Source organism: Diplotaxodon limnothrissa, linkage group LG8, assembly GCF_057381915.1.
Source record: "Diplotaxodon limnothrissa isolate DT_005_m linkage group LG8, D_limnothrissa_male_GT1.1, whole genome shotgun sequence".
NCBI lineage: Eukaryota > Metazoa > Chordata > Actinopteri > Cichliformes > Cichlidae > Diplotaxodon > Diplotaxodon limnothrissa.
In genome coordinates this window covers 29,519,981-29,546,922 of record NC_140603.1, presented here as the reverse complement: position 1 = coordinate 29,546,922, position 26,942 = coordinate 29,519,981, and the positions used below count along the sequence as shown (strand labels likewise).

Below are 26,942 nucleotides of genomic sequence, written 5' to 3'. Positions count from 1 at the left end.
TTCATTCTCTCTGTTTTGGCCTTAAGGGAGCGGAAGCGCTTCCCAGACCTCAACAGTGAGAAGAGTCCATTGTTGGGATGGGAGAGGTCCATCATAATCTTCCTAGCTTTGGACTTGCACCGCTTGGTGTAGATGGACAGCAGGTCAGGGAGCTCTGATTGAATGATGCGTTCTGCCGAGCGCACCACCCTTTGCAGATCTCGTCTGTCCTGCTTGGTGCTGTTCCCAAACCAGGTGCAGATGTTTGACGTCAGGACGCTACTACTATGGTAAAAATCTGTTCAGACATGAATACATCAGGATGAGGAAAAAATACATTTTAATATGAAATAAAAGGACTCCTAAAGGCCTTTTACCTAGAACACATTTTGTTTATTCCAGCTTTGTACACTAGGGTAATATAGAGCAGTAATAAGTCAACTATAAAATATAACAAAAAAATTTATAATTTACTTTGTCGCACATCATAGTACGCTGGTTATCTTTGGGTTTTCATAATTGTTACGGCTCTGATTTCTAGTGAAATTCTCATACCAGAGATGTTGGAGCCAACAAATATTTTGACTCGAACAGACAAAATACTGCTCAAATACAGAACTGAATAGAGTTCAGAGGTGCTTATTGAATTTTCTGACCTGCTATGTAAACAGGAGAATCCAGCGTTTTCTCGTGGGTTTATATTCTGTTTGTTGCAGGAGTGCATATGCACGCATGCAAGAAATCATTGAAAAATATCTATGAAGTAAATGTGTACGCTTTGCAACATAATTTATGGTTGGTTATCACACCCAAAAAGTCTATTTTCATGAACTATATTTCATCATTATTCATCACAATGTTGCGTTTATTGGTTACATTACATTACATATTACTTGCTATCAATAGCCTCATAATTTATGTTGTGATATTTCAAGAAAATTTGTAGTAATGCCATTTATGACGATATAGAGGTAACTGAAGCGCACAGGAACCAACAGTTATTAGTGCAAACTAGGTTAAAGGGAAGTTTCAACCAGCGACTGTCATTGATGATAAAGCAACTTTCAGCTGCTCCCTTATTTTTTTTTTAAGGGGTCGTCACAGCAGACACATCAGTATGATAAACTACCCAATGTGCCAGCAGCAGAAAAAGTAGAGCAAAGTACCCTGGGTTAGGGCTGTTCGATATAACGATATATATCGGATGACGATATAAAAACGTCTATCGTTTCATTTTACGCCATCGTTTGTTTCGTGGTGTCGCAAAATAAACTGTTTACGGCAATATTTTTTCATCGTTTTGATGGTCACTGTAGTGGCTATATTAATTTCTTAAAGTTCTCTCTTTCTCTTATATTTAATATAACCACACTACAGACGGACAAGCGCCTGTTTTTATGCGTTGTCGTTAGCAACAACGACAGTAAAACCATCGTGTGTCCGCTTGTTTATTTTCCACATAAACCTTTCACAATAAAGCTCAAGATCCTGTTGAGACTTTTAAAAAAAAAAACCTGAATCACGTGAAAGATGCAGAGTATTTACGGATAAGAAGCAAAAAAGAGCCGTCAGGTGCTAAAAAGTAAACCTTTTCCCCGCAGCACGCCGTGTAATAAATACTCACAAAGAAAACGGCGGCCGTTACAACTTATATCTAAAAATGCATCATTTAATGCATCGGTTAAAACACTCGACTCCAGGTACACGACGCACAGCTGGAAACACTTCACGCAAGTCGAGCTGCCCGAGATTCACAGAATTTACAGAAAATGTTAAATCTTTGTGATTTATATCAGGATATGAGATTTTGGTCATATCGCACAGCCCTACCCTGGGTAGTGTTTTCTCTGGACATTTTAAGTAAAAGTAGAAAGCAACTGCTTACTAAAGTAACTCTGGAGCTGCACAGTATTGCCAGATAATAAAATTGAAATTTTTTACTTTAATTTACTTTCCACCTGAGATGTTGTATCTTGGGCCGAGTTTTTTAACCAGTTGCTTTTTGACCTCCCATATAACTTCAGGTGTTCAGTAGTTTCCATCCGCAGCTTGTTCTTCCTGTCATACGAGTTCAACTCAAGCTAAATATTATACCAGTATTATTGTGCATGGTTTGATATGGCACAGCCCTATTCCATGTGTTGGGTTGATACATTTTAGTAATGCCACACTGTTTCTTTAAAACTTTCAGTTCCCTTTCCACTTTATTCCGCAGCTGTTCCAGACCTTTTACCAGAGCAACATAAGTTAGTGTCAGCAGAAAATAAAGTGAATTTTAACACATACCATCTGTGTACAATATGAAGAGTTAAAAGGGCCCAGTGCTGAACCTTGTGGAACCCCAGAAGTGAACCAGAGTCAGTGTTATTCATTTGTACATACTGATGTGTATCATCAAGGTAACTATGTAACCATTTCTCTTTAGTTTCCATTAGTAATATGTGAACTACACTCATATGCAATGTATGTTCCTCTATGCTTTTAATGAATAACAAATACAGGCCTAAAATGAGACTTGAAGAGAACATTAAGGCCTACCTGGAGCCCACATTACCACAGCAAATGTCTCCCCTCTCTCTAAACACTGAAAGATTTACTGTGAAATGTAAGGACGTGGCTCCGGATGGGATTTAAATTACAGCGAGAGCGGCAGCTTCACAGGAAAACAGGAGGTAATTTCAGCTGTAATTATTGCCTGGGAGGGGCTCAGAAATTGCTCACATATGCATTCTAGACTGGATTCAAATGATTAGGGGAGGTAAATATTCAAATGTTTCATCTCCCCAAGAGAAACGACTCGTGTTCTTAAATGTTGGTCAGTCAAATGTTTTAAGAAAAACTAACGTTGACAGAAGTGTGACTGAAGAAGAGAATGTGATGAGGTTTGAGCTGCCTCTCCTTCTGTTCTGACACGGCTAAAAGTCTTGCTGCTGCTTCTACTTGAATGTTGCCCAACAAGGTTTTTACCCTGACTGCTGTGCACTGTGCACAGTGACGGCCCTCCCAGCTCGTGTCCCGCCTGCAGCCCCGGCCGGCCCTCGCACCCCTTGCACAAATGTCCCGTTTGTCATGCAAATGGAGGCTGCGTTTTCAGCTGCGCGGATACTAAATTTGCTGTTTCGACGGACTGATTGTTGGTCTGCTTCCAGTTCTGTAGTGGCTTTTTCCCCCCTCTTGCAGTTACAGTAGAGTTGTTCAGAGCATTGTTCAGATGATCCACTGGATCCAGACAACAAATCATTCCTTTTTATTCCAGCCCTGTTGTGTAGAGAATAATGAGATATTCCAGAGTGTGTGTGCTGTGCAGAAAATGTCTCAATGGAAGCAGGATTTGAGATTTTCTTGCTGAGGCGAGATGAGAATGAGGGCGAGGATCTCATTACACAGCTCTGCACTGTAAGATAGTGAAGGCAAATAAACTGAGTGCAGATGGATGCAGATGTTAATGTACTCCTTGTAATTGCTGCATGTTTACCCGTGGGCTTTTTGACTCCAACCTGCAGCTCTTCTGTCTGTGCTGCTAAATTTAGAATTGCCTGAAAAATATATGAAGATTGATGATCAGTCCTCCTGCTTACATGCCAGCTCCATAAAACACTGAGCACCATGCATTTGAAATCATCCTTTCGCCCCTTCAGTGGGCCGATGTGTGACTGTCTGGATTTGAATGCTGAACGTCTGCCTGAAGACAATTTAATTATTCTCCAGCATTTCACTCCTCATTTAGACGACAATGTAGAAAAGTGGTTTTACTGGCAGCTATTTTCTCTAGCTAGAATTTAAAACCTGTATAAATTGTACGAGTTCAGTCTGAAGGTACTCTTCATGCTGACATTACCCAGCAGTCAACAGCTTTTATCCATTTATTTTTTTAAGCACTTGTGTTGAATAAAACAACCCATCACCGGTTGCAGTTAGCACCTCGGCAGTGGACGGACAAAAAGGACAATTTCAGCCGGGTTATGTTTGGTTACATGTTTGTGCACATACCGAAAGAAAAGACATTTTTTTTGATGGCTGGATTTAACAGAACATTTAGGTAATCACAGTTATAACATGTTTCTCCTTTGCTCGTTTGGTTCTTTTTGCATGTTTAATCATCAAATCATCATATTTTACTGAGGACAGTCTGAACCTTCAGCTACTGACCCTGAACTGTCCCAGTGTCAGTTCATTAATGTCTCTTATGTTTTGTCCACCGTGCACTGTAACAGCTAGATTTCTCAATGAGAGTACTTCGTGCAGATGGCTGCAATTTTAATGACGCGGTTTAAAATGGGTTGTTTAGCCTTGATTTTGTTGTGGCTCGGTGTGTTTATAATTGTAATGGACTGCCCTTTACAGTACTGTTTTAAATGTACATTTAACTTTTCTTTTTCTCTAATTTGTGCACGTGTGTGTGTGATTGGATGTAAAGACAATGAACGGACTCTCATGTCCTCTGCCTTTGATCCTTGTTTTTCTTTTCTTTTTTTGAATTGATGAGTAACCAATTCCATCAGAGTTGTTTGCCTGTTCATTCCACATGTTCTGGCTCCGGCCGTGGATCGAATTTTGACTTGGGATGGACGAATACATTTCCTTGGCATCACAGGGCAAAGTGTGATATTTTCATATTGTTATTGATGGCTCCAGGGCCATCAATGTAACTGTCTAATCAGGTTTTCATTCTGTCACAGCTTGGCACCTTGCACGTGGCAGAAATGTGTCTACCGGTGTGTCGGCTACAAAGAAAGGCCAACCTGAAAAGTATTTTAATCCATAGTTAATGTGGCAAAACCTAACCAAAAACTGACAGCAATGAATATCTTCAGATTTACTCCCCGAGTTTGTCATTTATTTGACCCCCCATGGTCTTCTCTTTATGTGGCTTCTCTTTATCTCAACACATTACATGTCCTATTTTAGTATTTTCCCTCAATTTGCAAAGCTTTAACATCAAAACATTGTGATTGGTCAGTTGCAGGAGCAACACAAACAGCCATATGTAATCTAAAACAGGTCAAAGATGTTAATTTCGGTTTATCTTACAAGGACGCTTAATGCAAGGACACGGTCTCCCATATTAACTGTATGGATGCAGAAATTATAGTTCATGCCGCATCGGTGACTCAGTCTTTTTAAGTGTTCTGGAGGTGAAGACCTATTTGTTGACCGTCATGAGTACAAGAGGCAGTCAACACTCTTCCCCGCTGGTGGGTACATTATTAAAATAGCCGTATTTGTCATGTAGCCCACATGCACATTGGTTGGTTTTGCCCCTGGATTGTCCAGGATGTTGGTTCCCAACTACGTCAGTAATTTATCTATTTTTTGATATACGTTGAATTCATGTCGTCTGTAGTTGTTCACATGAAAATATTCTCCAACTTGTTGAGCAACAAATTAAAAAATAGCACTAGGAAGATGCCAGTCATCCAGGTCATGGTAATCTAATGCGCTTGGAAAGAAAAGCGACTGAACTAATTTATGTATGCTTCACCCCTCATACAATCCACCTACGATCCAGTTTTGAGATCCTTCCCAGGCGCCTTAACGCCCGCTCACATCTTGCCTCAGTTGATCTCAATAGGTCACATGATGGGGTGAGGCAAGGTCTCACAATGGTTTCACCTGAAATCTTGGCTGATAATGACTCACACAGTTTTTCACACCTTGACTTGTGTGATGGGGCACATGATCGATAGTGGGTCAACGGCCCATTAAAGGGACAAAGAAGCTTCCGGATGAGAGGTGAAAAGTCCTCAACAGACTTGAAGTCCACTCGCTTTTCTTTCCAGTCGTCTAAGAGAAGCTTTAAATGTTTTTTATCTAAACTTGTGACGCTAGTTTGACCCCATGGGACAACTCTATTGGCAAACCAGTCAGTTAGCCAGCCAAGTAGACACAAAGCGAAGTGTTTAAGCCAGCAAGATCTTTGATGTCCCCACATATTTAAGCCTTGGGAGGCCTTGCAGTCTTGTTCTCAGGTATTTGACCTGGTTTCAGCCTGTTGAAACAGCATTTGTGCTCTGAAGTGACCTGAAGTCGACACCCCGCTTTCTGCGAATCATTCAGGTTGAACTGAGTGCAAAGGAAGTGTAGCAGGAGCCAGTGACGACATGATTCCCAAAGGAGGTTCCAACAGCTGTAACCTAAAGGAGCTGCAATCTTTGGAAGTGTAGAGTATCTCACAAACTGCCAGAGCGGTCGGAGGGGGGACAAACAGCCGAGGGGCTCTGGCTGGAGTTATTTTCAAACCAGCCACCAGCCGCCCTCCCCTCTGTGCTGCTGTCTTTTACTGTCCTTGTGTCAGTATTTGTTGTTTGCTTCCTCCCTCCCTCTGTGATTGATCTCTCTTCCTCTGGCTCTGTGGAATTCCATTGAGGAACTCTTGGGATTGTTGGAATTCCAGCCGGAGTGCATGTGTGGGTTAGCAGCTGGCACCATGCGTTCCCCCCGTCATCCGGGCTCATTAGCCCTCAGGCCCTCACACATTGAGGCTTTCTGTATGCACTCTGCCTCTGTTTCTGCAGCACTGTCTTTCCTGCAAACATTCTTCTCTGCATTATTTCCTTTTTTCTTGCTCTCAAACTGTCATGCATGACATGCAAGGCTGGTTGCATGCTCATGCTGGGTGGGGCAGAAACTGGAAGCATTGTCTCCCTCGGCTCTTCTCTTGTCACCGTCACTTCTTGAGACGGAAATAATTGCGTGTGTTATATCTAATTACTCACCTTCCTTGTTCTCGCCGGTTTCAGTGGGAACAAGGAGTGTCTCCGTGCAGGCGCTCATCTCCCGTGGCCTCCCTCTGGCATTTCACTGCATACTTGAGCTCATGTGCTGCAAATCACCGGGAATGATATGTACTGCTGTTTTTAATTAACCCACACTGCCACTACCACAGTGTTCAAGTTTGATATTGAGCTCAGCAAGAATAAAAGGAGTTGTGCATGTCAGTTATGTAACATAATCTGAAGAAAGAATAGTTTTAGCTTGCTCACTACACTTCCTTGTATGCTTTGAAATGCCTTTTTATGCAAGTACTTTACTGACGGGCAGTCTTGAGTTATAAGCACTTTAGTTTATCATGCTATGCTATGTTATAATTCCACTCCACTACCTATCAAACTGAAATATAGTAGTTTGCACAAGTCGGCACCAAAGTCAATGAATTACCAGGACTCTGCATCAAAGCAGGAAGAAAGTAGCTAAATGGAAAGACTGTGTTCACACTCTTTCTCTTTGAGGCATTCAGATCTGATAAGTTTGAGTTGTTTCCTCCTTTCAATCCAAATTCTGTATTACAGTTTCCATGCTGGCTTTTAAGCCTTTAACTTTCCCATAACATGGATTTTTGGTTTAGCTTTACATTGTCTGTCTGGCTACAACCTAAGTGGTAGCTCTCGCTTTGCAGCAATTTGTTCTTTAACCTGGAATAAAATGGACTGTATGTATAAAGTTTTTGCTTGAGTGCTAAAGTTTTCTAGTGTGTGTAAAAGGTCTGCATGGTTAGAAAACCCAAAGTCCACTGCAAAGTGAGCTGTTTTATAGGAAATGCTGTTTGTTTGGCTCGCCTTCGGATGTGAACCAAATAAGCTCTTTATTTTTTATTGCAATATCCAATGTTTTAGGAGGTAGCACAGTTAATGTGTGTAATGTTAGCATTATCGTTAACTGTCTGCATGAATGCCAAAGCTGTGTGGAGTATGTGTAAACTTTAAAATCTGATCTGAAGCCAGTGAACACTGACCTGTTGAGGGCTACTTTGTAGTGCAACCTAAACTTAGCTAGCAGAGACTTTAGCTGTCATGATGCAGGTAATTTGGGAAATGCTAACAACGCTGCATGAAAATATTGTGTACCATGTAATGTAGCGTTTTCTTTGTGTTAGCATTTCTTTTTTGTGTTAGCATTTGTAAACTGTTAGGTAGCCTGGACTCATAGAATCTGCGGTTACGTTACATAACCAAGATATCAAGGCGTGGCCCTTAAATGATGGGGTATAAAAAGTTGCAGTGTGAGGAAAAGCGTCTGAATCTCTTCTGGTAGATGTAAATTTAAACGAGAGACCTGCCAATGAGCAGGTCCCTCATTTAAATTCATTTCCCTCATTTGTCCTTTTACTTGAAGAGTGTAGCAAAAATTGTGAAATTGCTGATTGTCAATTTTTGGCACTATAACATCCTTACTTGAAGCATAATTTAAGGATGTGGTCTTGTATTTTGTTACAAAGCCGAGCTTGTGCATTTTCCTTCCAGCCACAGAGATTACATAATGCTCTGCCCCTCCAACCCTCCACCACCTTCTCTCGGCTTCTTTCCTACACCTCTGTTTGCTCCTCTCTTCTTGTCATTTCTCATCAGAGTTGCAGCAGATTTTGAGCTGTGCAGCCCTCAAAATGCATCTAAAGCAGCGCTTTAGATGCATTTTGCACCTACTGCCCTTATTGTTCATGTTGGCCCTGCTGCATGTTGCCACTGATTTTGCTGGAATATGCCATGCATGTTAATATTCCCGCAATAGTGTGGAGAATAACGCTGTCTCCTGGCTTTGAGGAACATGTTGTCTCTTGTCTCATGATCTCCTTGCTGCTGTAAGGCAGAAGCATTTTTCACTTGTGGAGGAAAAAGGATGCTGTCGCTTCAGTGTGATCACACAGTGAGGCTTTTGTCCTGACACTGAGGTCAATCATCTGACAAACTTCCAGGTCTGCTTAATGCATACAACAGTGCTAATCTTTCCTTTCTCTTAATGTGGAACTTGTCGTTACTTCCGCTACAGAGGTTGTGTTTTTATTTGTTTGTTACCAGGTTACCTTTTAAATCCAATTCAAGTTCCATCAGGCTGAGAAGCACGGATGAGTTGTTGTTATTGCCGGTTCTTGTTCTCACCTATAGAGAATATTATGTTAAAAAGTGCTATTGGCCTTTTATGCAAAAGTTAAATATGAACTCATTACTTCTGTTCTGCTGTGGTTTCTTTGACTGTGTTTAGTGCTTAAACTGATTGTTTATCATGTTGCATCTTTTTTGAATAGTGATAGAATCCACCCATGTCTCCTAAAGGGAAACACTAGTGTTGTTCGTATCTTTTCTTCCTGTCAGTTTTAAATTTGCATTCACAAATCTTTTGCAAGTAATAATAATTAAAAACAGCGTTAAACTATTGAAATGAAATGGTCCGTGTCCTGTCAGCTTTCATTGTTTGTGTTGCACTTAGTGTGAAGTTACTGTAACAGCAGGAAGTGGAGTTTTTGTAGTCATTCCAGTCAGCTAGCGAGAAGCATTTGTGGCAAATTAGCAGTCATGCTTTGGCGTCTCAAATCTCTCCATCATATAAATATCACTTTATCTCCTTAAATATCTTTTGGCCTTGTCCAGGCAGCACTCACTTTGAATGCTGTTTTAGTATGCCAGCTGATGTTAAAATGGAGAAAAAACAGTGGCAGTTGTCAAGTGGATGGTTTGATTCATTCATGCTTTAATGCTGTATTTTTATTTTTTTGTAGTTTCTTTATAATATACTGCTGTAGACATTGTATATTCCGGTAAAATGTAGACATGGAGGGATCTTTGGATCTTCATCAACGGACTGATGTGTTAAAGCAAGTCAAAGAGAAATTACATGTTTATTTTTATGGTGCTGTGAGCGCAGAGCAAAAGCTGGTAAATCTGAGCTTCTATAAAAGGACTAAATTTGTGAATATGCTTCATTAATTGATGTATTTGTTACATTATAACAGGAATAAATTTAGGATTTTCCTCTGCTGTATTTTTATCTGTTCCTCCTTTCTGAGCACAGTTTATTAAGATCTCCATCATACAGGCCTCGAGACTGGTTGGTGACCTCCCGGAAACCGGTAGTGTTTTAGGAAAAAAAGTGTATTTCCTAACCGGCTGGTGATTGGTTCCTGGAGGTTTCTGGCTGTTGCCAGGTGAAATCACCACAAATCTCAGTGTGATTCGTTTGGTTGCCTACCATTTGTGTAGAAGATGGCAATGTGTCTGGAAACACTCGCCATTTACTCTCTGAGATGTAGTGAAACTTTTAAGTTGGAAGGGTAGAATGTTCCCTTTCAAAGGAAAGGCTGTGCTAATATTGTAACATATTTACAAAGGTGGAACTTTTACTTTTAAGGCAAACATTCTTCTTTTTTCAGTTTGCATCAAACTTTTCAGGTGCAGTACAGGTGTTTGAGCATTTGCAGACAAGTCGCTGTCCATTTGTTAACAACCAAAGTTGTTAAAAGTTGTGACACTGTATGTCTCCTTGCAACCTTGCACACTAGCAATTGACTGGTAGACTGGTTGTTTGCAGATTGTTGGCACCAGGTCTCTAGGCATGTGGTTGACACTTGATATTGAACTTACTCTACAATAGCTTGTGTTGTATAACCATATCCATAATAACCATGTGGTCTCTGTTAGAAATACTATAACTACAGTCCCTCCCCCCCAGTGGGAGCATCTTTGGTGCTCTTGGTATCTTGCCTGTGCTATGTTTCTTATCAGGTGAATAAACTAAGGCATGTTTTACAATATATCCAGTAAATGCAGTCCTCACTATTTCAGGCAGTGTTTTGCTGCCAAGGAGGAAGGCTAAGATTAGCCAGGTAGCTGCTGTGATAAGCATCAATGGATGTTGCAGACAAGTTTAGCTAACATAAACCAGAATAAAAGTGTTTTATCTAATGAAGCCTGTTTGACTGAATGATGATTTAGGCTACTATTTGATTCCTAAAAGGATTGTTTGGTTTTTGGATCAAATACTCTCCTAAGCTGTCTTTCTTCTATCTGATCTTAAGGTAATGTGCACGCTATCCCATTAAGTAAAATACTTTTGTGAAGGGAAGAAATCCCCTAATTTATTCCAGGGCTTATCTGTCCACTTGCTTAATCGTTATGAACTACCCATTAGCTGTTTCTGCAGCTTAGCTAAGTTGCCGTTAGCTCACTATTTATATCTTACTTGCTAACATATCACAAACAAAATCATATATGGGGGAATGGTAGCTGACTAGCTTCCCAAAACTCTGATACTTATCTCAGTGTAATATCAAACAGTTCATAGACTGTAACAAAGCAGAGATTTGAAGCTAACATTTGGAGTGGCTGCTAAGGGAACGGTTAGCCAGCTAGCTGTAGTTTTGGCTATACAATTAATATACAGGTACAGTTGTTGTTATTTTGCTGATACTCAGGTGTACAGTATCTACACTGGTCTGTCTGCTGTTGGAGATATACATTAGATACAGAGGAATATAATAGCAGAGGATACTAGCTTTATACTACACTGCAGTTCACTTCACAGCACCATTGATAAGAATTGTTTATGGGGATTGTGCAACATTCCTGTAATTATCTATGCAAGTATTTGGGGGGAAAGGGGGATTTGTTTAGTTGCTAATGTGATAAACCACTTTAATAAAACATAATTGTCTCCTGGTCTCCTACTGAAACACACTGGCTGTGTTTTTTTTTCAGGAGTGGAACTCATTTGAAGCTTTTAACCAAGAATTCTTTGACTAATACCTAAAATTCCTGCCAGGAATGAAGTATTTCCTGAAGCTGCCTTGGCTGCCAGAGACCCACCAGACTTGTTAAGGCACATTGAAAACATACTTAAGTATGTCTCTACAAGGCTGTTGCTTAAGTGTGTTGTGCAGACTCCGTGCAGGTGTCATCTCTATGAGTGTTTTCTGGTCTTCAGTGTGAGTTGTTAGCACAGTGCTGGTTTCCAGTTGCTATTGTTGTCTGTGTAAATGCACGTAGGAGGGGCTCAAAGTGACATTTTGGTATAACAAAGCATCTTTGGAAAGTGGAGACCAGGAGGCCGGCAGCAAGAGGCCACCGGTGGAGGGCCGCATAGCACAGCGGCATCACACCCTGTTAGGAAAAAATGTGGGCACACAGGAGTGTGTTTGATCTGACTTAAGCTTTTTTATTTATTATTTTTTTAAATTACAGATCCGCTCACAGTCACTTGTGTGTATGTTTTATCTCAGGATAGCAATGTGAGAAATCAGAGTAATTGCTCTGGCAGTGCTCGTCAGCTTTTTGAAGAGCCACACCTTGAGTTTTCCTTTAAATAACATGTCACGACATCAAAGGGCAGCAGACTCTGTGGTTTCCTTAAATGTTACCTTTGAGCGTGCATCAGCTGCTCCAAGCATCGCATGCTTTTCCATCCATTCACCGGGAAGTACGCAAGCAGATCCAACATGACTGCCTGGCAGCAAACGCTGTGGTTTGATTACCCTTTGACAAGCAGCCTTCATGCTTTTGTGTCCTCATAAATTTATTAATGACAGTTTTTGCATAACTCTGCCGAGTTATACACATAGAAAAACTACAGCTTCACCCACTTTCTTAATTGTTCTGTCTGTTGTTGTCTCTGAGGGTCTAAAGGAACATGTTCAAATTTAGGATCTGAAGTTTGTATTTTAACATTGGGGTTGAATTTTGCCCCCAAATGTGGGCGATAAGCAGCAGCAGTGTATTCTGAGCAATGGTTAAATTAAGCACATACATTACATAAGGTCCCACAATATCAGTCACCATATGTAAAATTTGGCAGCACCTTATGATAAGAATCATCAATAAAAGGTGTTTTTTTTTTAGGTTTATCTGTAAACATCATTGTCATGTCTGAAACTTGTTTAAAAGGGCATATTATGGGCCATGTGATATGGCAGTGATAAATCACAAGACGGTGAACTCAGACCGCTCTTCTTTTCCTGTTTCAGCCACTGTTTACTTTCATTTTCACTTGCTTATCTACTTTTGCTTTCACTAACAGCTGAGTTTGGTCAAAACTCACGGGTCAACTTTGAGAAGAGGTTGTGGTTTGAGTTAAATGTGTCCATTCACAACATGAAGAACGGTTAACCCATGTGTCAGAATATCACGCTGAGCAGATTTTCCTATGCATCTAATCGTGCTGCAGCGGGGCCTGCAGATCGGCAGCTGTGTTTGACTCTGCGGGAATGAGAGCGGGTCATCTTGTGGCCATTTTTCTGTGATAGTTTGACTGTTTAAGAAACCTTAACCAGTCCGTGCACGTCTCATTCACACATGACTTTCAACATGCCAGAAGTGTGAATGGCGACTGTGTCTTTGGGAGCTGCACAGTGTTGCTTTCTGACCGCAGCCACTTACAATAAAATGTGCTAACTTTGTCATTAGACTATTAATAAGAATTTCAGCACTCGCTGTTATGCCGTATAGCACGTGGCTTTCTTCAGCATTTCGGATACACATGTGGGTGTAAACCTCTATGAGTAAAAAAAAAAACCAAAAATCATTATGAGTACAGGAAGGAAGGAATTACGCAAGATCTACAGACATGTCTGTGCTCTCCACATGTTCATCATAAAGAAACAGGACAAGGACAATTCCTTATTTCATCCTCCAGGATGCTGTCTGCACATGATATAGCCTGTTGGATATATGGCTGTGTAATTATTGAGTGCACTTTTTGTGTGTGCATGTGTGTAATGTGCATTATAGACTACCTGTTGCCACATTGAAGTAGTTATTATCACTAAGGCCACATAGAAATGTGTCCATACACACTGAAATGAGCAAAAGTGTCTTTAGATTAATAAAAAACAAACTGAAATGACACATTGAGCTCAAACAGCTGTTGTTTTGTCAGTTTGATGAAACTCACAACCCAGATGAAGAACAACAGTACAGACACACGTGTTTATTGCAAGGACAGAATAAAACCTGGGCGTAGCTTCGGGGTCAGAAAAAGGAAGCCTGCGTGGAAGTGCATCAAAGCTGCGTTCTATCTGATTGCTGTGGTTGCAAAAAGGCTTCTGGTTCTACAGAAGTCTGTGAGCCGTTTCCTGCCCAGTTTCCGGTTCCAGTTACTCATTTTGGTTCATTAAAAAAAAAAAAGAAGTCCATTCTGAAAATATTTCAAAATGGAGGGTTTGTGTTGTGAAACCACACATTCATTGGCTAACGAGTGGTCAATTACAAGTCTTGTTATTTTTTTTAAGGTGAAGGTGATGAAGAGGCTCATCTCAAGGCTCTAAAATGAGACGATGATCTCTCAGTAACTACAGCCATCTATTATGGAGCTGTAGTTTACTTATTTAGTGCTTTTCTACTTTAAGTGCTTCTTAGTGCTTCTTTCACACGTTCATACAGTGCATTCATTCATTTCAGGCACTCACTCTGTTACCAGTTATAAATTATAATGAAATAAAAAAACCAAACTGAGCAAAAATAAGTGAAACTCTTTAATAACTGTTAACAAATGATTTAACGGCAGATTTGAGACTTTTCTGCGCGCGACTGCTCGCCTGTCGGATCAGTCCAGCGTTCACGTATCAGGAATTTGTCATAGTTCATTAGCTTACCAGCGGTGTGAGTGGTGTTTAGTGAATGCACATAAATGTGTGTTTGTAGCAGGATCCACACAACAGCTGGAAACAACGAGCTAAACTTCAGCTCCCGTTAATGTTTATTCACCGCAGGTTATTTTCATTACTGGGAATCGACAGTAATCTGACCCATATTTGGTCTTTATTGTGGTCAAATTTAACTGACAATTTACTCTGTAATTGATGTGAAATTGTAGAGCAAAGTTTCTGACTCCAGACATTTCTGTTATTTTTCAGACATGCATATTTGGATATTAGTGGGTCACTTCCTGGCCCGTTGAACATGCATAGACACCAGGGTTTCCTCTCATTTGTTTTGAGCTGCTAAACTGAAAGCAGGTGTCTCATACCAAAGGTCAGACCTGCATGTGGGTGTAAACTGCATGGTTTTGCTTTTTGTAGAGCAGGCTGATGGGGGTGAGCAGAGGCACAATATCTATCCATTTCTTCCCCCTAAGACCCATCTGGAAATGAATCTGACGATGAGCAAACTCTGTCTGGGCTAAGCTGCTAAGAGCCAGTCTGAGGAGGTTGGAGTCAGTTGCTACCTGCAGACGAGGAGAGCATCGACACACTCGAGTGCGCGCATTAACGAGGCGTCTGGCCGTTAAACTGTCAGTGTAGCATCTCCACATGGAGCAAGCACACCTGGGCTCCCAGATCTCCTTTTCTCCTTCGGCTTCTTGTATCTCAGTGTCAGTTAGGATCTGGATTCACCCACTGCATCCAAGCGTGAGTACGGATAAGATGCTGTATCAGCAGAAAATGGAAAAATGCAGACGTAAAGCACCGCATTGTAGATTGATCCAGCCCAGGTCAGGGATTGCTAACTGCGGGATCTTTCGGTCCCTTTTGCAGCAGTGGGCGTTTTTGGCTTTTCAGTGGCCGGTTGCTGTTGAAGAAGTATGAGGTCATCTGTGTTTGAACAGTTGATCATCCTGGAGTGCAGATATATGCAGGTATTTCTTATGAATTTCCCGCTTTTAATGTTGTTGACAGCTGCACGTTGGCTGAATGGACAGAAAAATGCACATAATCAGGTTTACAGAGCGAGCGCTCTGGTGTTGCCGAAGGGGAGAAAACAAAGGCCGAGGAGGATGATGAACTGATCTCTCATCCTGAGCTATGTTAAGAAGTATGCTTTCATTTTGGGGTACGCTCCACTGCCAGTGAACCCATCCTCCGGAGCCTCATGAGTCTGCTCTGTGCTGCTCTGAGCTTCACTCAGACTCCACTGTTACACAAGTTTGCACAAATACAGGGAGTTGCAGCAGATATGTGATTTACTGTAATTCAACCAAAACTGTCATCTTGAGGTTTTTGCTTCTAGAAGTGTCGAAAGAATTCTTCTCTTGGTTTGATGTCACAGATCTTTGATATTTGTTTGTATGGAAGTTTTAAGACAATCTCACAGTTTTGCAGTCATTGCAGGTAAAATGTAGTCATTTGTATGACTCTCAGACTCTATTATGAACAACTAAAATACATATACAATGTTGCCAGATTGTGTAGTTTCAACCCACATCTTGGCAACCCACAAACCAGTTCAAGGAGCTAACCTCGGCAGACAGATCAGGTAGACGATGAAGAAATCGTTGCTTCCACACTTCAGCTCTGTGTCACATGTGCAACAAAGTTGGAAAGATTTTCACCACTTTGAGTTTCATTAATCACAAATCCCTAAGTGAAACGTGATACAAACAAACAGTCCATTAAGTGAATTAAAACCAAATTTCTCATGAAGTTGGTCATCCTCCAGGTGGGACCACTAAGGATAAATTCATTGAAATCACTTCATCTCAGAATCTTCAGGAATGCTGAGAAGGCTGAGAGGTGGCAGGCTGGTGGATTGTTGCTGAGCCAGCAGTAATGAGCTTGTACTGGACTGCTGTGGTGATGAGAGCCTGTAACCTGTGAGCTCCGGGTAGTCACCAAAAGAATAGGGTTGCAGGCACGAGCAGGACGAGCTCCGGGGTGACGGGAGTAAGGGCACTCAGACATGCTGAGGGAGCTCGGAGTAGAGCCGTTGCTCCTTCATGTCTAAAAGAGCCAGTTGAGGTGGTTTGGGGCACGCCCAGCTGGGACGAGACGCCAGCAGGAACTGCAAAGTGCTGCTGGGGACAAGGACGTCTAGAATGCCCTGCTGAGCCTGCTGCCACAGCAGCCTAACTTTGGATATTTGGAAGATAATGGATAGGTTTTGCTTGTCAACAATTAGTTTGGGGGGAAAAAAGCTTTTGCTGTTCTTTCACTGGGAGACAGAAATAGACTCCCCGGTGTCTGTCTCCCTCTGCCTCCTTTCTCCTCGTTCGTGCAGAGCTGCACATGCACAGCTGCCCTGTTGTATCTGAGCAGCTCGCAGCTCCACAATTAACTTGTACCATTAATGCTGGTGGTCAGTGTGGCTTGAATCATCAAGCTGTATCAAATACTCCCCAGTTGTAGTCAGTGGTTCTGACGACGTCTCCTGGTGTATTTTATTTCAAACTGTTCATGCGGCTGTAACTCTCACAGCTTCTCTCTCGTGTTGTTTTGTGTTTGTTTTCAGGTAAGAGGAAGCGGGTGCTCAAGCTCCCCAAGGAGGCGTTTGAGCAGGCTACCAGTACCAGCTCAGTGTAAGTGTCATTTCTGCAGAATGTTACTGAAACATGCACGCATGCTTCTATCTGTGTGATTATTTATCCCGGTTTGCACGTCTGACCCTTTCTTAAATCAAGTCAGAAAGCTGAATATGTGAAATGAAAATCTGTGCAGCAGCAGGAAATAGGAGGAGGAAGTTACGCTCCCACTAATACCATCTTTCTCTGTAAGCACGCTTTTACAGTCAGCCACACCCTCAAGCAGTGTGTGAACATGAAAGAGTAAATTTCTTTGGTCTTAATTACCCTGATAACTGCACGTTCTCGCCACAATAAAAGCCTCTGTTTGGAGCTCTTTCTCCACATTTTTGATAACATGAAGCTCAGTCTGCAGCTGACTTTTGATAAGAACAGGTTTTCTGCAACCAACAAAAAGAGTTAGTGTTCAGTGTATTTTTAAAGTGTGTCCTCTTCATTAAGAAACCTGCAGCTGCAGAGGCGTTTCTGGTTCAGAGCCAACTTGTAGATGAAATGTCAGAAACACTGTGGCTGCATTATTGTGTTTAACTGTGCTTCTCATTGTTTTTAAATTACAAAAGTATCTGTTTAATAGTGTATTTTTCTGCTTATTTTAATTTCTTATTTTGTGTATTGCATCTTATTTAATATATCTAATTAATCTAATATTTTTATATAGTTTTGTTATTAGTTGTTTACTATGTTTTTTTCACTGTAGTATAAACAGGTTAAGCGAATAGTATAAAGCAGGGATGTCGAACTCCTGCAGGTTTTAGAAAACACCCTGTGTCAACACACCTGGATCAAAGATTAGTTCATTACCAGGCCTCTGGAGAACTTCAAGATATGTTGAGGAGATTTAGCAATTTAAATCAGCTGTGTTGGATCAAGGACACATCTAAACCCTGCAGGACGCCGGCCCTCGAGGCCTGGACTTCGACACCTGTGGTATAAAGGATGGACGCAGTTTCCAGTCCTGAAAAGTGGAGCTCTCTTCCACAGCATGTCTTTATCCTGTCTTCCTTCTCTCACCCTAACCAATCGCAGCAGATGGCCCCGCCCCTCCCTGAGCCTGGTTCTGCTGGAGGTTTCTTCCTGTTAAAAGGGAGTTTCTCCTTCCCACTGTCACCAAAGTGCTGCTCATAGGGGGTCATATGGTTGTTGGGTTTTTCCCTGTATGTATTATTGTAGGTTCTATCTTATAATATAAAGCACCTTTAGGCGGCTGTTGTTGTGATTTGGTGCTGTGTAAATAAAACTGAATTGAAGCCAGGTCTTGTTACATCCTGTCTCAAAACCAAGATCGTAAAAATACTCAGTTTTAGGTTTAATACCAAACAGATGTTGCTGCTTCCGTCTCTCATATACAGTCTGTGTTCTCTCCACTGGCTCTGATGGGGAAAAAGCTCAGTTATTTATTTCAAGATTCTGACTTTTTCTAATTTTAATCGCTGCTCCCAAAGCAAAGGACATTTACCTTACAATACGAAGCACTCTGAGGCGACTGCTGTTGGAAGTAAATAACATAAAATTGAAGTGAATTGAAAGCCAGAAGCATCTTTTCATAGTTGGTGGTTTTTGCAGAAGAATAAATTCTGCTGTTTTGTGCCTGAAATGTGCGACGTGTCCTCTAAAGAACACTTTAACCTGCTCATATGTAACCAAATGTTTTTGTGTTTCAGACCCCCCAGAGATTTGGATTCGAAAGCTTGTGTAACAATCGGAGAGAAGGTAATTTTATTCCTTTGGCTCATTTACTGTCTTCTTTTCCCCCTTTCCTAATCCCATTCAGGGTTTGATGCTTGTTTTTTCTCCTCTCGTCGCGGTCTCTTACATAACTTCTTACTTTTTTCCTCCTCCCAGTGTAATTTTGGTCGATCCACATAGGTTGGCTTAATCGCGGCTCTGTTGGCTGTAAAGAATGTCCTGATGAACATTACAGCCGAATTGAACACTTCTGATTGTGGTTAGACTGGAATGCTTTTTATTGCCCATCAGGCAGTAAAAATATTTATTTTAAACTCCTCAAATAAGTGGAATTTTCCATTGGCAGGGCTGGCTGCTCGTTCTCTGTTCGAGTTGGCCACAAGTCAAAGAGATTTCTTTTTTTCTCGTGTTTGAACAATTGGAAACAAAAAAAAATTAGGAAGTATCCTGCTGCATCGTGGAGGAGACTTTTGCATGGCTTTAAAGAGACATGAGAGATTCCTCGCCCTGTGGGTTTGGTGTCCACTGGAACTTGTCCTCCATTTGTGCAGAATTTCGAGGTGAAGGCAGATGACCTGGAGCAGATCTCCGAGCTCGGCAGAGGAGCGTACGGCGTGGTGGACAAGATGAGACACGTGCCGAGTGGCCTGATCATGGCTGTTAAGGTAAAAGGAAAGACGATTTCCAGACTTCAGGAATGTTTATTTAGCCACGAGCCCATTAAAGCAAAGTGACAAACACACAAAACACACTCGCTCCTCACCTGATGCTCTGCTTTTGGAAATGGAAATGGAAACTGCTCGTTTTATAAATGGAGATCCAGTTATTCCATGCAAAAACTGCAGAGCGCACAGGGAAGGAGGTCAGGATGGGACTCTCATCATCATCTCATCATGATGTTAATGATGATGATCGATCCGTAGGCCTGCAAAACACCTGTACATCAAACCAAAATACAAACATACTGATATATATACACACATACATGCGCAAACACAGTCGACACAATCTACATGACATAAAATAACAACTCAGTCCTGGAGTAGGAAGATGTATGCACTCATTAATCCACTGTTGAGTTACCATGTGCGTCACACTTGGCCCACAAAAACAGAGACAACGGCAAAGTCTGTGTGTAAATATAAATATAAAGGTCAGTATAAATATGTAGACTTGAAAATTACAAAACTGTTCCATAGTTTTTGTTCCACAAATAGAAATACAAAAGGTTTAATCTGTGGTTCCCCCAATCTGTGTCAAAAATCTGAATCTGTGCGTTCAGCAGTTTTAGAGTTTATGAAGGATTTTTGATTCCTGCTTGATTAGTGATCCTGATTGCTGTTCTTTGAAATGAACATAAAAGTGCAGTTTTGTGTGTGTTGACCGCACACATCACTCTACGTATGGCAGTGAACAGTAACGTATGTGGGTGGAGTGGTTTGTAAAGCAAACCTAAGGATCTTGTGGACATTTGTTGGGTTTCTCCTGCTGGGCTGACAGATCAGGTGTTCTTGGCCGTCCAGCTGCCAGGTTACTCTGACTCTGATTTTGTGTTGGTGTCAAACCTTTTTTCTCTTTTTTCGTCACCACCTTGGGTATTACAGCTGGAGCTTTGCTTTTATTTATTTACCGACCATTGTTACTCCAGAGGAAACACTTTGCAAATATCCTTCCTGGGCATTTATTGCTTCATTCATTCTGTTGCATATTTCTCTTGCATTAGTTTTTATTGCAAAGCTAAAACACATGAGTTTATTTATTATTTAATTTAAGTTTATAATGATAGTGATTGGATGGTGTAAATATTGTATTTCTCTGCTCCTCATTATGTGGTATGGGGAACTGAAAAGTCAAAGTGAAAAGCTGAGGTGGGGATGTAATCACATTCAGACTCCGTTTAGTTTTACTTGATTTTAAACTTTGACTTGAGCTGCTCTGCTCTTTCCCCTCATCTGCAGTTTTTGGCCTTTCTCTAATCTCTAACCCAGATTAAAAAACGTCATGTCTGCTCTTCACCTCACGACCAGCAGTAGGATAATGCTACCCGTGAAGAGGCTGCACATTTCTTGCCTGTCTCCCTGCTGACATCACAAAGTGCGACTGTTTTCGCTCTGACGGTTTGTTTCTTGTCATCCTTCCTCAGCGCATTCGGGCCACGGTGAACACTCAGGAGCAGAAGAGGCTGCTCATGGATCTGGACATCTCCATGAGGACAGTGGACTGCTTTTACACCGTCACCTTCTACGGAGCACTATTCAGAGAGGTAGAGTCACAGAAAGGCTGCTGCTCGTTATTCATTTTCTTTGTGCGTTCGTGGCAGTGTGTCTTTTTGGAGAGAGGAGTGAAGGAAAGTATCTTAATATATTCCATAGTGCAAAAACAGTGAACTCTCCGTTGTTCAACCAGTCAGGACAGAGTCATTCAAATCTCTCACAGAGCGGTCTTGAAGAAGTAATGGATATAAAGACTAAAACAGTTTAAGAGTGGGGTCGGGGGGCACCTCTGCAGACCGTCTGATGCAGAAACTTCCTGCAGCAGTGAGTGGATGTTCAGGATTTCCTCACTGGGTCTGAATCACTGGAAAATCTGTCACTTCCTGTCTGTTTGGAATCCGGCCGGCGCCTTTTTGTTCTGCCGCTTTTTTCCTTTTTTTTTTTTTGTCCTGATCTGTTTCCAAATCTGCCTGTCTGTTGCCAGGGCGACGTGTGGATCTGCATGGAGCTGATGGACACCTCCCTCGACAAGTTCTACAAGCAGGTGATTGAGAAGGGCCTGACCATCCCCGAGGACATCCTGGGAAAGATCGCTGTCTCAGTAGGTTCACTTAAAGCGGCATAATGTGAATGATTAAAATTTAATGCGAACACTCAACTTAGCTTAATGACACATACGGGTTATGTAACGCTCATTTGCTTATTGATGGCCTTTCTCATTACAGATAGTAAAAGCTCTGGAGCATCTCCACAGCAATCTGCAAGTCATACACAGAGGTAAGAGCCTTAGATTGGAGACCCATTAAACTCTCACTGCCAATTTCCTCTCAGCTGCACGCGGCTGCTTCTGTTTTCCGCTTCCATTATCCCTTCAGACTCTTGCCAGATCTTACTGGAGAGCCACAGCAGTGCGTCTGTGTTAAAGCAGTTAAACGAGCATCCGTCTCTGGTTCTGGGTCAGAAAACGGTGGATTGCAGCCTCACGTGTGCGGTCGTCAGGCCGGCTGGTGCAGCCTCAGCAGCGATGGGGCGCTGAACTGGACCGAGTGCTTCAGACCACTCAGCTGGCGGGGCTGCATATGACAGCACATGTATCGAGCGCAGTTAGATTGAACGTTAGCTGTCGGATTATTTAAGACAATAACACGATTCTGCTAAATTTATGAAAATGTTCTTTTTGTCCTTGGAGTGAGTACATCCCATTTTGGGTTATTTAGACTGAAATACTCAATTTTGCTCTACATGGGCCTGATATCCACTGACGAGGACATTATACTGCTACTGTTCTATCAAAATTTTAAACGAATATCTTCATATGTGGCTCTTATTTTTCATAAAGACAAAAATAAGGTAAAAAAAAAAAAAATCTGGTAATTCTTTGTTTTTACATTTATTGGGCCCCAATATGCCCAAATAGCAAAGAGAAATTAAAAATGCATGCTGTGGAAGAGTTCGGGTCTCAGGAGGTTAAAGGCCAGTCTGTGAAAATATTGTCGGACATAAACCGGTCCATGGTGCATAAAAGGTTGGGGAACTCTGGGTTAAAGCATCATCGCTGCCTGATCTGCACTGGAACACAAACGCATCTCAAAATACGCACAAATTATTATTATGTTCAAATCACTATCATTACAGAGACGATGCTGATATGATGTTGTGTTGAAATGTAAAAGAAGGCCTAAATTAGTTGAGGTTTGTCAATAATTTGAACAAATCTTTAAAATAAAAATGCTCAGATTTTTCGTAAATAAGCAGAGTTTTTATTTACTTTGTGCTACTAATTCTTACTCTGCTTTGCAGTTCATAGAGTACAAAGTTAGCTTCCTAGATATTAGTGACCAAAACAGTCTTTAGTTGTTAAGAATAAAAACACAGTTTATGTCACGTAATGTAATAATGATGTTTTCACGTGTTAGGAGAATCGTTGCACCACTTATCATTAAATGTTAGTACGTTTTTGTCAAAATAAATTATGAAATTCTTAAATAGCTTCACAAATATGTGATAAATGAAGTGTGGTTTGTACAATGGCTATCTGTAAAATACATTGATACATGATGTTGGTGTTCGCTGCAGTGGATAACAAAGTTTTTTATTTTTTAAATTTTGCTTTTGTTTTCAGTTTTTTTTAATTATTTTTCTCTAATTATTTTTGTATTTTTATCAAAGTTTTTTGTGATAATTTTTTCTTTTTTTCCAGTATGTTCAGGTAAACAAAATACATATTTTGCTACGTTTTGCAAGCATCTGACTTTAAGCCTGGTAGTTTTTCACTTCAGACTTGCCATTAATTTAACATTTTGTTAAATGTATATAATAGATTTAGTTAAAACACACATTTGAGGATGAGCAGCAGAAGCTTTGCTGAACTAATATGTTGTAGCCACAGAACTAAATCTTACAAACCTCATGCTGGTATTTTAAGAGTTGATCCTTCCTGTGTCAAACCTCTGTTACCACCGTGTTACTGTTGTTGGGTCAAAGTTGTCAAAGTCACCGTTAAAGCAGCTATACGTCACAGAAATGAAGACACCCGTCGGTCTGTAACAGCGACCGCAGTCTGCAGCTAGGTCAGCCAGCTGCTAGGTCAGCCAGCTGCTCTCTCAGAGGGAAACAGAACTAACAGAGCGACTGTTCGCTAAAAGTCCTGTTTGTTTGGCCGTCTTTCCAGATGTGAAACCCTCCAACGTCCTGATCAACACTCAGGGCCAAGTGAAGATGTGCGACTTTGGCATCAGCGGCTACCTGGTGGACTCTGTGGCTAAAACCATGGACGCTGGCTGCAAACCCTACATGGCGGTAAGCAGCGCGATGCTTTAAGGAATGAAGTGAAAATAAATGAAGTGTAAAATAAAATTCTTTCTGTAATTAAAAGTTTAAAAAGTCCAGTGTGAGCTTCCTAAAGAGCCACCAAACACAGCTCAAAATCTTCTCACTTTGTTGATTGTTTGATTGATATTATTTTGTTATAACGTCCAACGTGAAGTTGAGTGTGTGAGCTGACAGCTCCATGCAACGATACGACGTCTGCTTGTCGTCATCCGAACGCCATTTCTGGAAACTTTCACGATGTTCTGTGGCGAGATCGGACAGTGCAAACATCAACTCTGTTTAATTTATCTTTACTAGTTATGAACGCTGGGCCTCCTAATACGACCACGCAGTATTTATCAGTCCAAACTTTCCAAACCGGAAGGTAACTCAGCAGGTGAGGAGCAAGACCAGGAGGATGCACAGTGTCCAGTTGTTGTCCAGACGAATCATGACTTTGAATCAGGAGGAGAGCCCGATGCACTCACTGCAGGGGCACAAACACGAGGAGACATATGAGGGCTTCAATGACGCGATCTAAAGACAGCAGCTGTGTCCAGAGATGCAGGAGAAGATGACCATGAGCAGGAGGTTCTTCAAGTTTAAAACACAAAGGCTTTGGATTCTTGTAGGACAAGTACTGAAACTTTTACACCTGTTAATGAATCAGAAGTAGTTTACAAATGGAAACTATATGAAAAACTTTAAATTTATAGGTATTATAGACATTTTTTTAGGCTTTTAGCGTCATTTTGTTTGTGTACCTGTTGTTACGTCCCAAACACCCCCCTCCCTCCTCCTGCTCCCTGTTATGCATGCCGGTGATGTGATCGTCCGTTTGTCTGGATTCTAAAATGGACTTTGACAGTCAACGGTCACTTTGACCTTACAAAACACAACTCAGGAATTCATACGCTTTAGCCAAACGTCTCAGAGTTTTAACATTTACAAAAAGTTCACAGGTCATTTTACTGCGACGGCGTTCTGCAAAAGCACACAACTCGGGAACAGCAGGCGAGACTTTGACCTTATTTCACAATTGTTTGAATACTGATTTGGTGGCCACCTGTTAAATGCCTTCAAGGGCCTCGCTCGCTACATGCGTTTTATCATCTGGAAAGGCAATAAATATAAACCGCAGCAGGTTGGCTGATGCATCTAACTACGAGGCAGTAATTCTACACTTTACTAAAACTGAAAGCTTGGAAGCGTTTGATTGTTACAGGAGTGTGTGTGTCCTCGTAGACAAGAGAAAACTACAGTGTAATTGAGAGAAACGTGGCTCTGTTTTCCTGGATTGAAGAAGCGACTCTTTGGATTTCCAGGAAAACTTTCTTATAAAAATGAAATAATGCTGCGTCTTTCGGAACGATCTGGATAACTTAAAATTCCAAGAAAGCCTCCTAGTTTACGCAAGGATCCAGTCTCATGGAAGCACATAATTCCCAGCCTGTTCAGTTTAACCAGTGTTCATGACCACCGGAGGAAACATTCGTCTCACGCACCTCATTCAAACATCATTTGGTACACTTCAAAGATTTAAGGTTATGCTTCTAAAATACATTTTGGCCAATACTTGGAATCACAAAGAATTAAAGGTCAGGCTGAAGAGCAGCAGCACCTGGATTTAGTCCATGCAGGTCAGAGAAACTAGACAAAGATTGTTAATAATAAAAAAAAAAACGTTATATACATCGCCAACTTTAAGCTGCTGCCAATCAGCTGTTTTCCAGATAAAAATCTGTTGGTGCTCGTAAAAGTAAAAATTCAGTCACTGGGTACATGCAGCCCCTGAACCATGACGGAGCCTCCACTGTGCTTCACAGACACTCCTGTTGTGCTTTATGTCTGTCAAACTTTCAAAGATTATTATAAAGAAATGTGAACAAATGTTTTTCTGTCTGCTAGCAACTAAGTGTCTACATACACCACTTAAAATTGGTTCTTTGCTAAGTTGTCAGTAACATGTAGACACCACACTGGTTCAGCCTTTGAATTAGGTGCTCTTTTTCATGCTTCATTTCACTTTTATTTATATAGCACCAGTTCACAACAAAGTGCTTCAGTGATTCATAGGTCAGTGTTCAGCTGCGTACCAAAAGCATTCCTCTGAAAATGGTCAGATACAAGGACTGGGCTGAAAAACGGCCAGTGTCCAAAGGAAACGCTAAAATATCTCCAGAGAGCTGGAGAACTATTGTTCAAGGCCGCTTTAAAAAAAATTACAAGTAAGTCTGACTGCCTGGATGGTTGTTAATGACACTGTTATTGCTGCAGTCTTGGTGTCTTCAGAGGTTTCTTTGAATTTTGAGGATTTGCGCTCATAAAAATGCAGCAGCACCCACGTCAGCCTGAATGTTGACGAATGTTACGACACGTGGATACGTGAGCAGGTATCCCGCTTTGGACGGACAACAAAGGGAAGTATTTTTACCTGGGGGGGGAACGTAGACCAGAACATACTTCCTGTCGGTTTTGGCTGCAAACGTAGATTTTGTGCATTAAAAGTGTCTTTAGATCTGCGACCCCGAGTCCCTCATTATCATCCACACGCTTAATGAGCCAGTTACTCTTTAACCACTCGGCAGGCCACTGGTTGGCTGAGGGTATTTAGAGCCAGGTACGTTGCTCGGTCTGTGTGTGCACAAGAGCTTTGGGATTACGGGGCAGCGGGGCTGGTTATCCTTGACAACGGCTGCAGTTATTGACATCATCATGTGACCTTCTGTCTGTCCACAGCCGGAGAGGATCAATCCTGAGACCAACCAGAAAGGCTACAACGTCAAGTCGGACATCTGGAGTTTAGGAATCACGATGGTAAAGCCGCCTCGCGCTCCTGCATACGTTTGTTCACCTTTTCTGCATCGCTGCAAAAAAACACGATTATCAGTTAAAAATGAAAAAGTCGTGAAATATTCATAGCTTTGCAGCTCAGGCCGGACCGAGGAGGATGTTGGCATCAAGGACTCAGCAGTTGACTCGCGCTCGTCTCTGCCTGTTCGATCGGCTGTTCGAGCAGCGAATGTTCCAGCACAGTCTGAATTTTAAAAGGGCACTAAATGGGTTTTAAATAAAAGAGGAAAATTGTGATTTCAGAGTAGTGGAAGGTTTTTGTAATAATTGTAAAATGAAGAATGAGTGGTCCAGACTGAGCGATCAGCGTGTGGGATAAAACCTGCCGGGCGCTGATTGTTGGAGCACCTGTTGTTCCTCGAAAGCTGAACTGAAGGAGGTGAAGCAGCTGAGGAGGTTTTAGTG

At 41.5% G+C, this 26,942-nt stretch overlaps 1 protein-coding gene across 2 annotated transcripts in view; it reads left to right on the top strand.

Moving 5' to 3' along the window:
• The window catches only part of map2k6 (mitogen-activated protein kinase kinase 6), a 38,274-nt gene that overhangs the window by 2,786 nt on the left and 8,546 nt on the right, over positions 1 to 26,942 (top strand). For both annotated transcript variants that reach the window (XM_085361646.1, XM_085361645.1), the window contains 8 exons: positions 16,905 to 16,971; positions 18,636 to 18,684; positions 19,212 to 19,325; positions 20,804 to 20,923; positions 21,358 to 21,474; positions 21,599 to 21,650; positions 23,545 to 23,672; positions 26,424 to 26,501. In XM_085361646.1, coding sequence (XP_085217772.1) covers positions 16,905 to 16,971; positions 18,636 to 18,684; positions 19,212 to 19,325; positions 20,804 to 20,923; positions 21,358 to 21,474; positions 21,599 to 21,650; positions 23,545 to 23,672; positions 26,424 to 26,501 — 725 coding nt within the window. The remainder of the gene's footprint in view (positions 1 to 16,904; positions 16,972 to 18,635; positions 18,685 to 19,211; positions 19,326 to 20,803; positions 20,924 to 21,357; positions 21,475 to 21,598; positions 21,651 to 23,544; positions 23,673 to 26,423; positions 26,502 to 26,942) is intronic.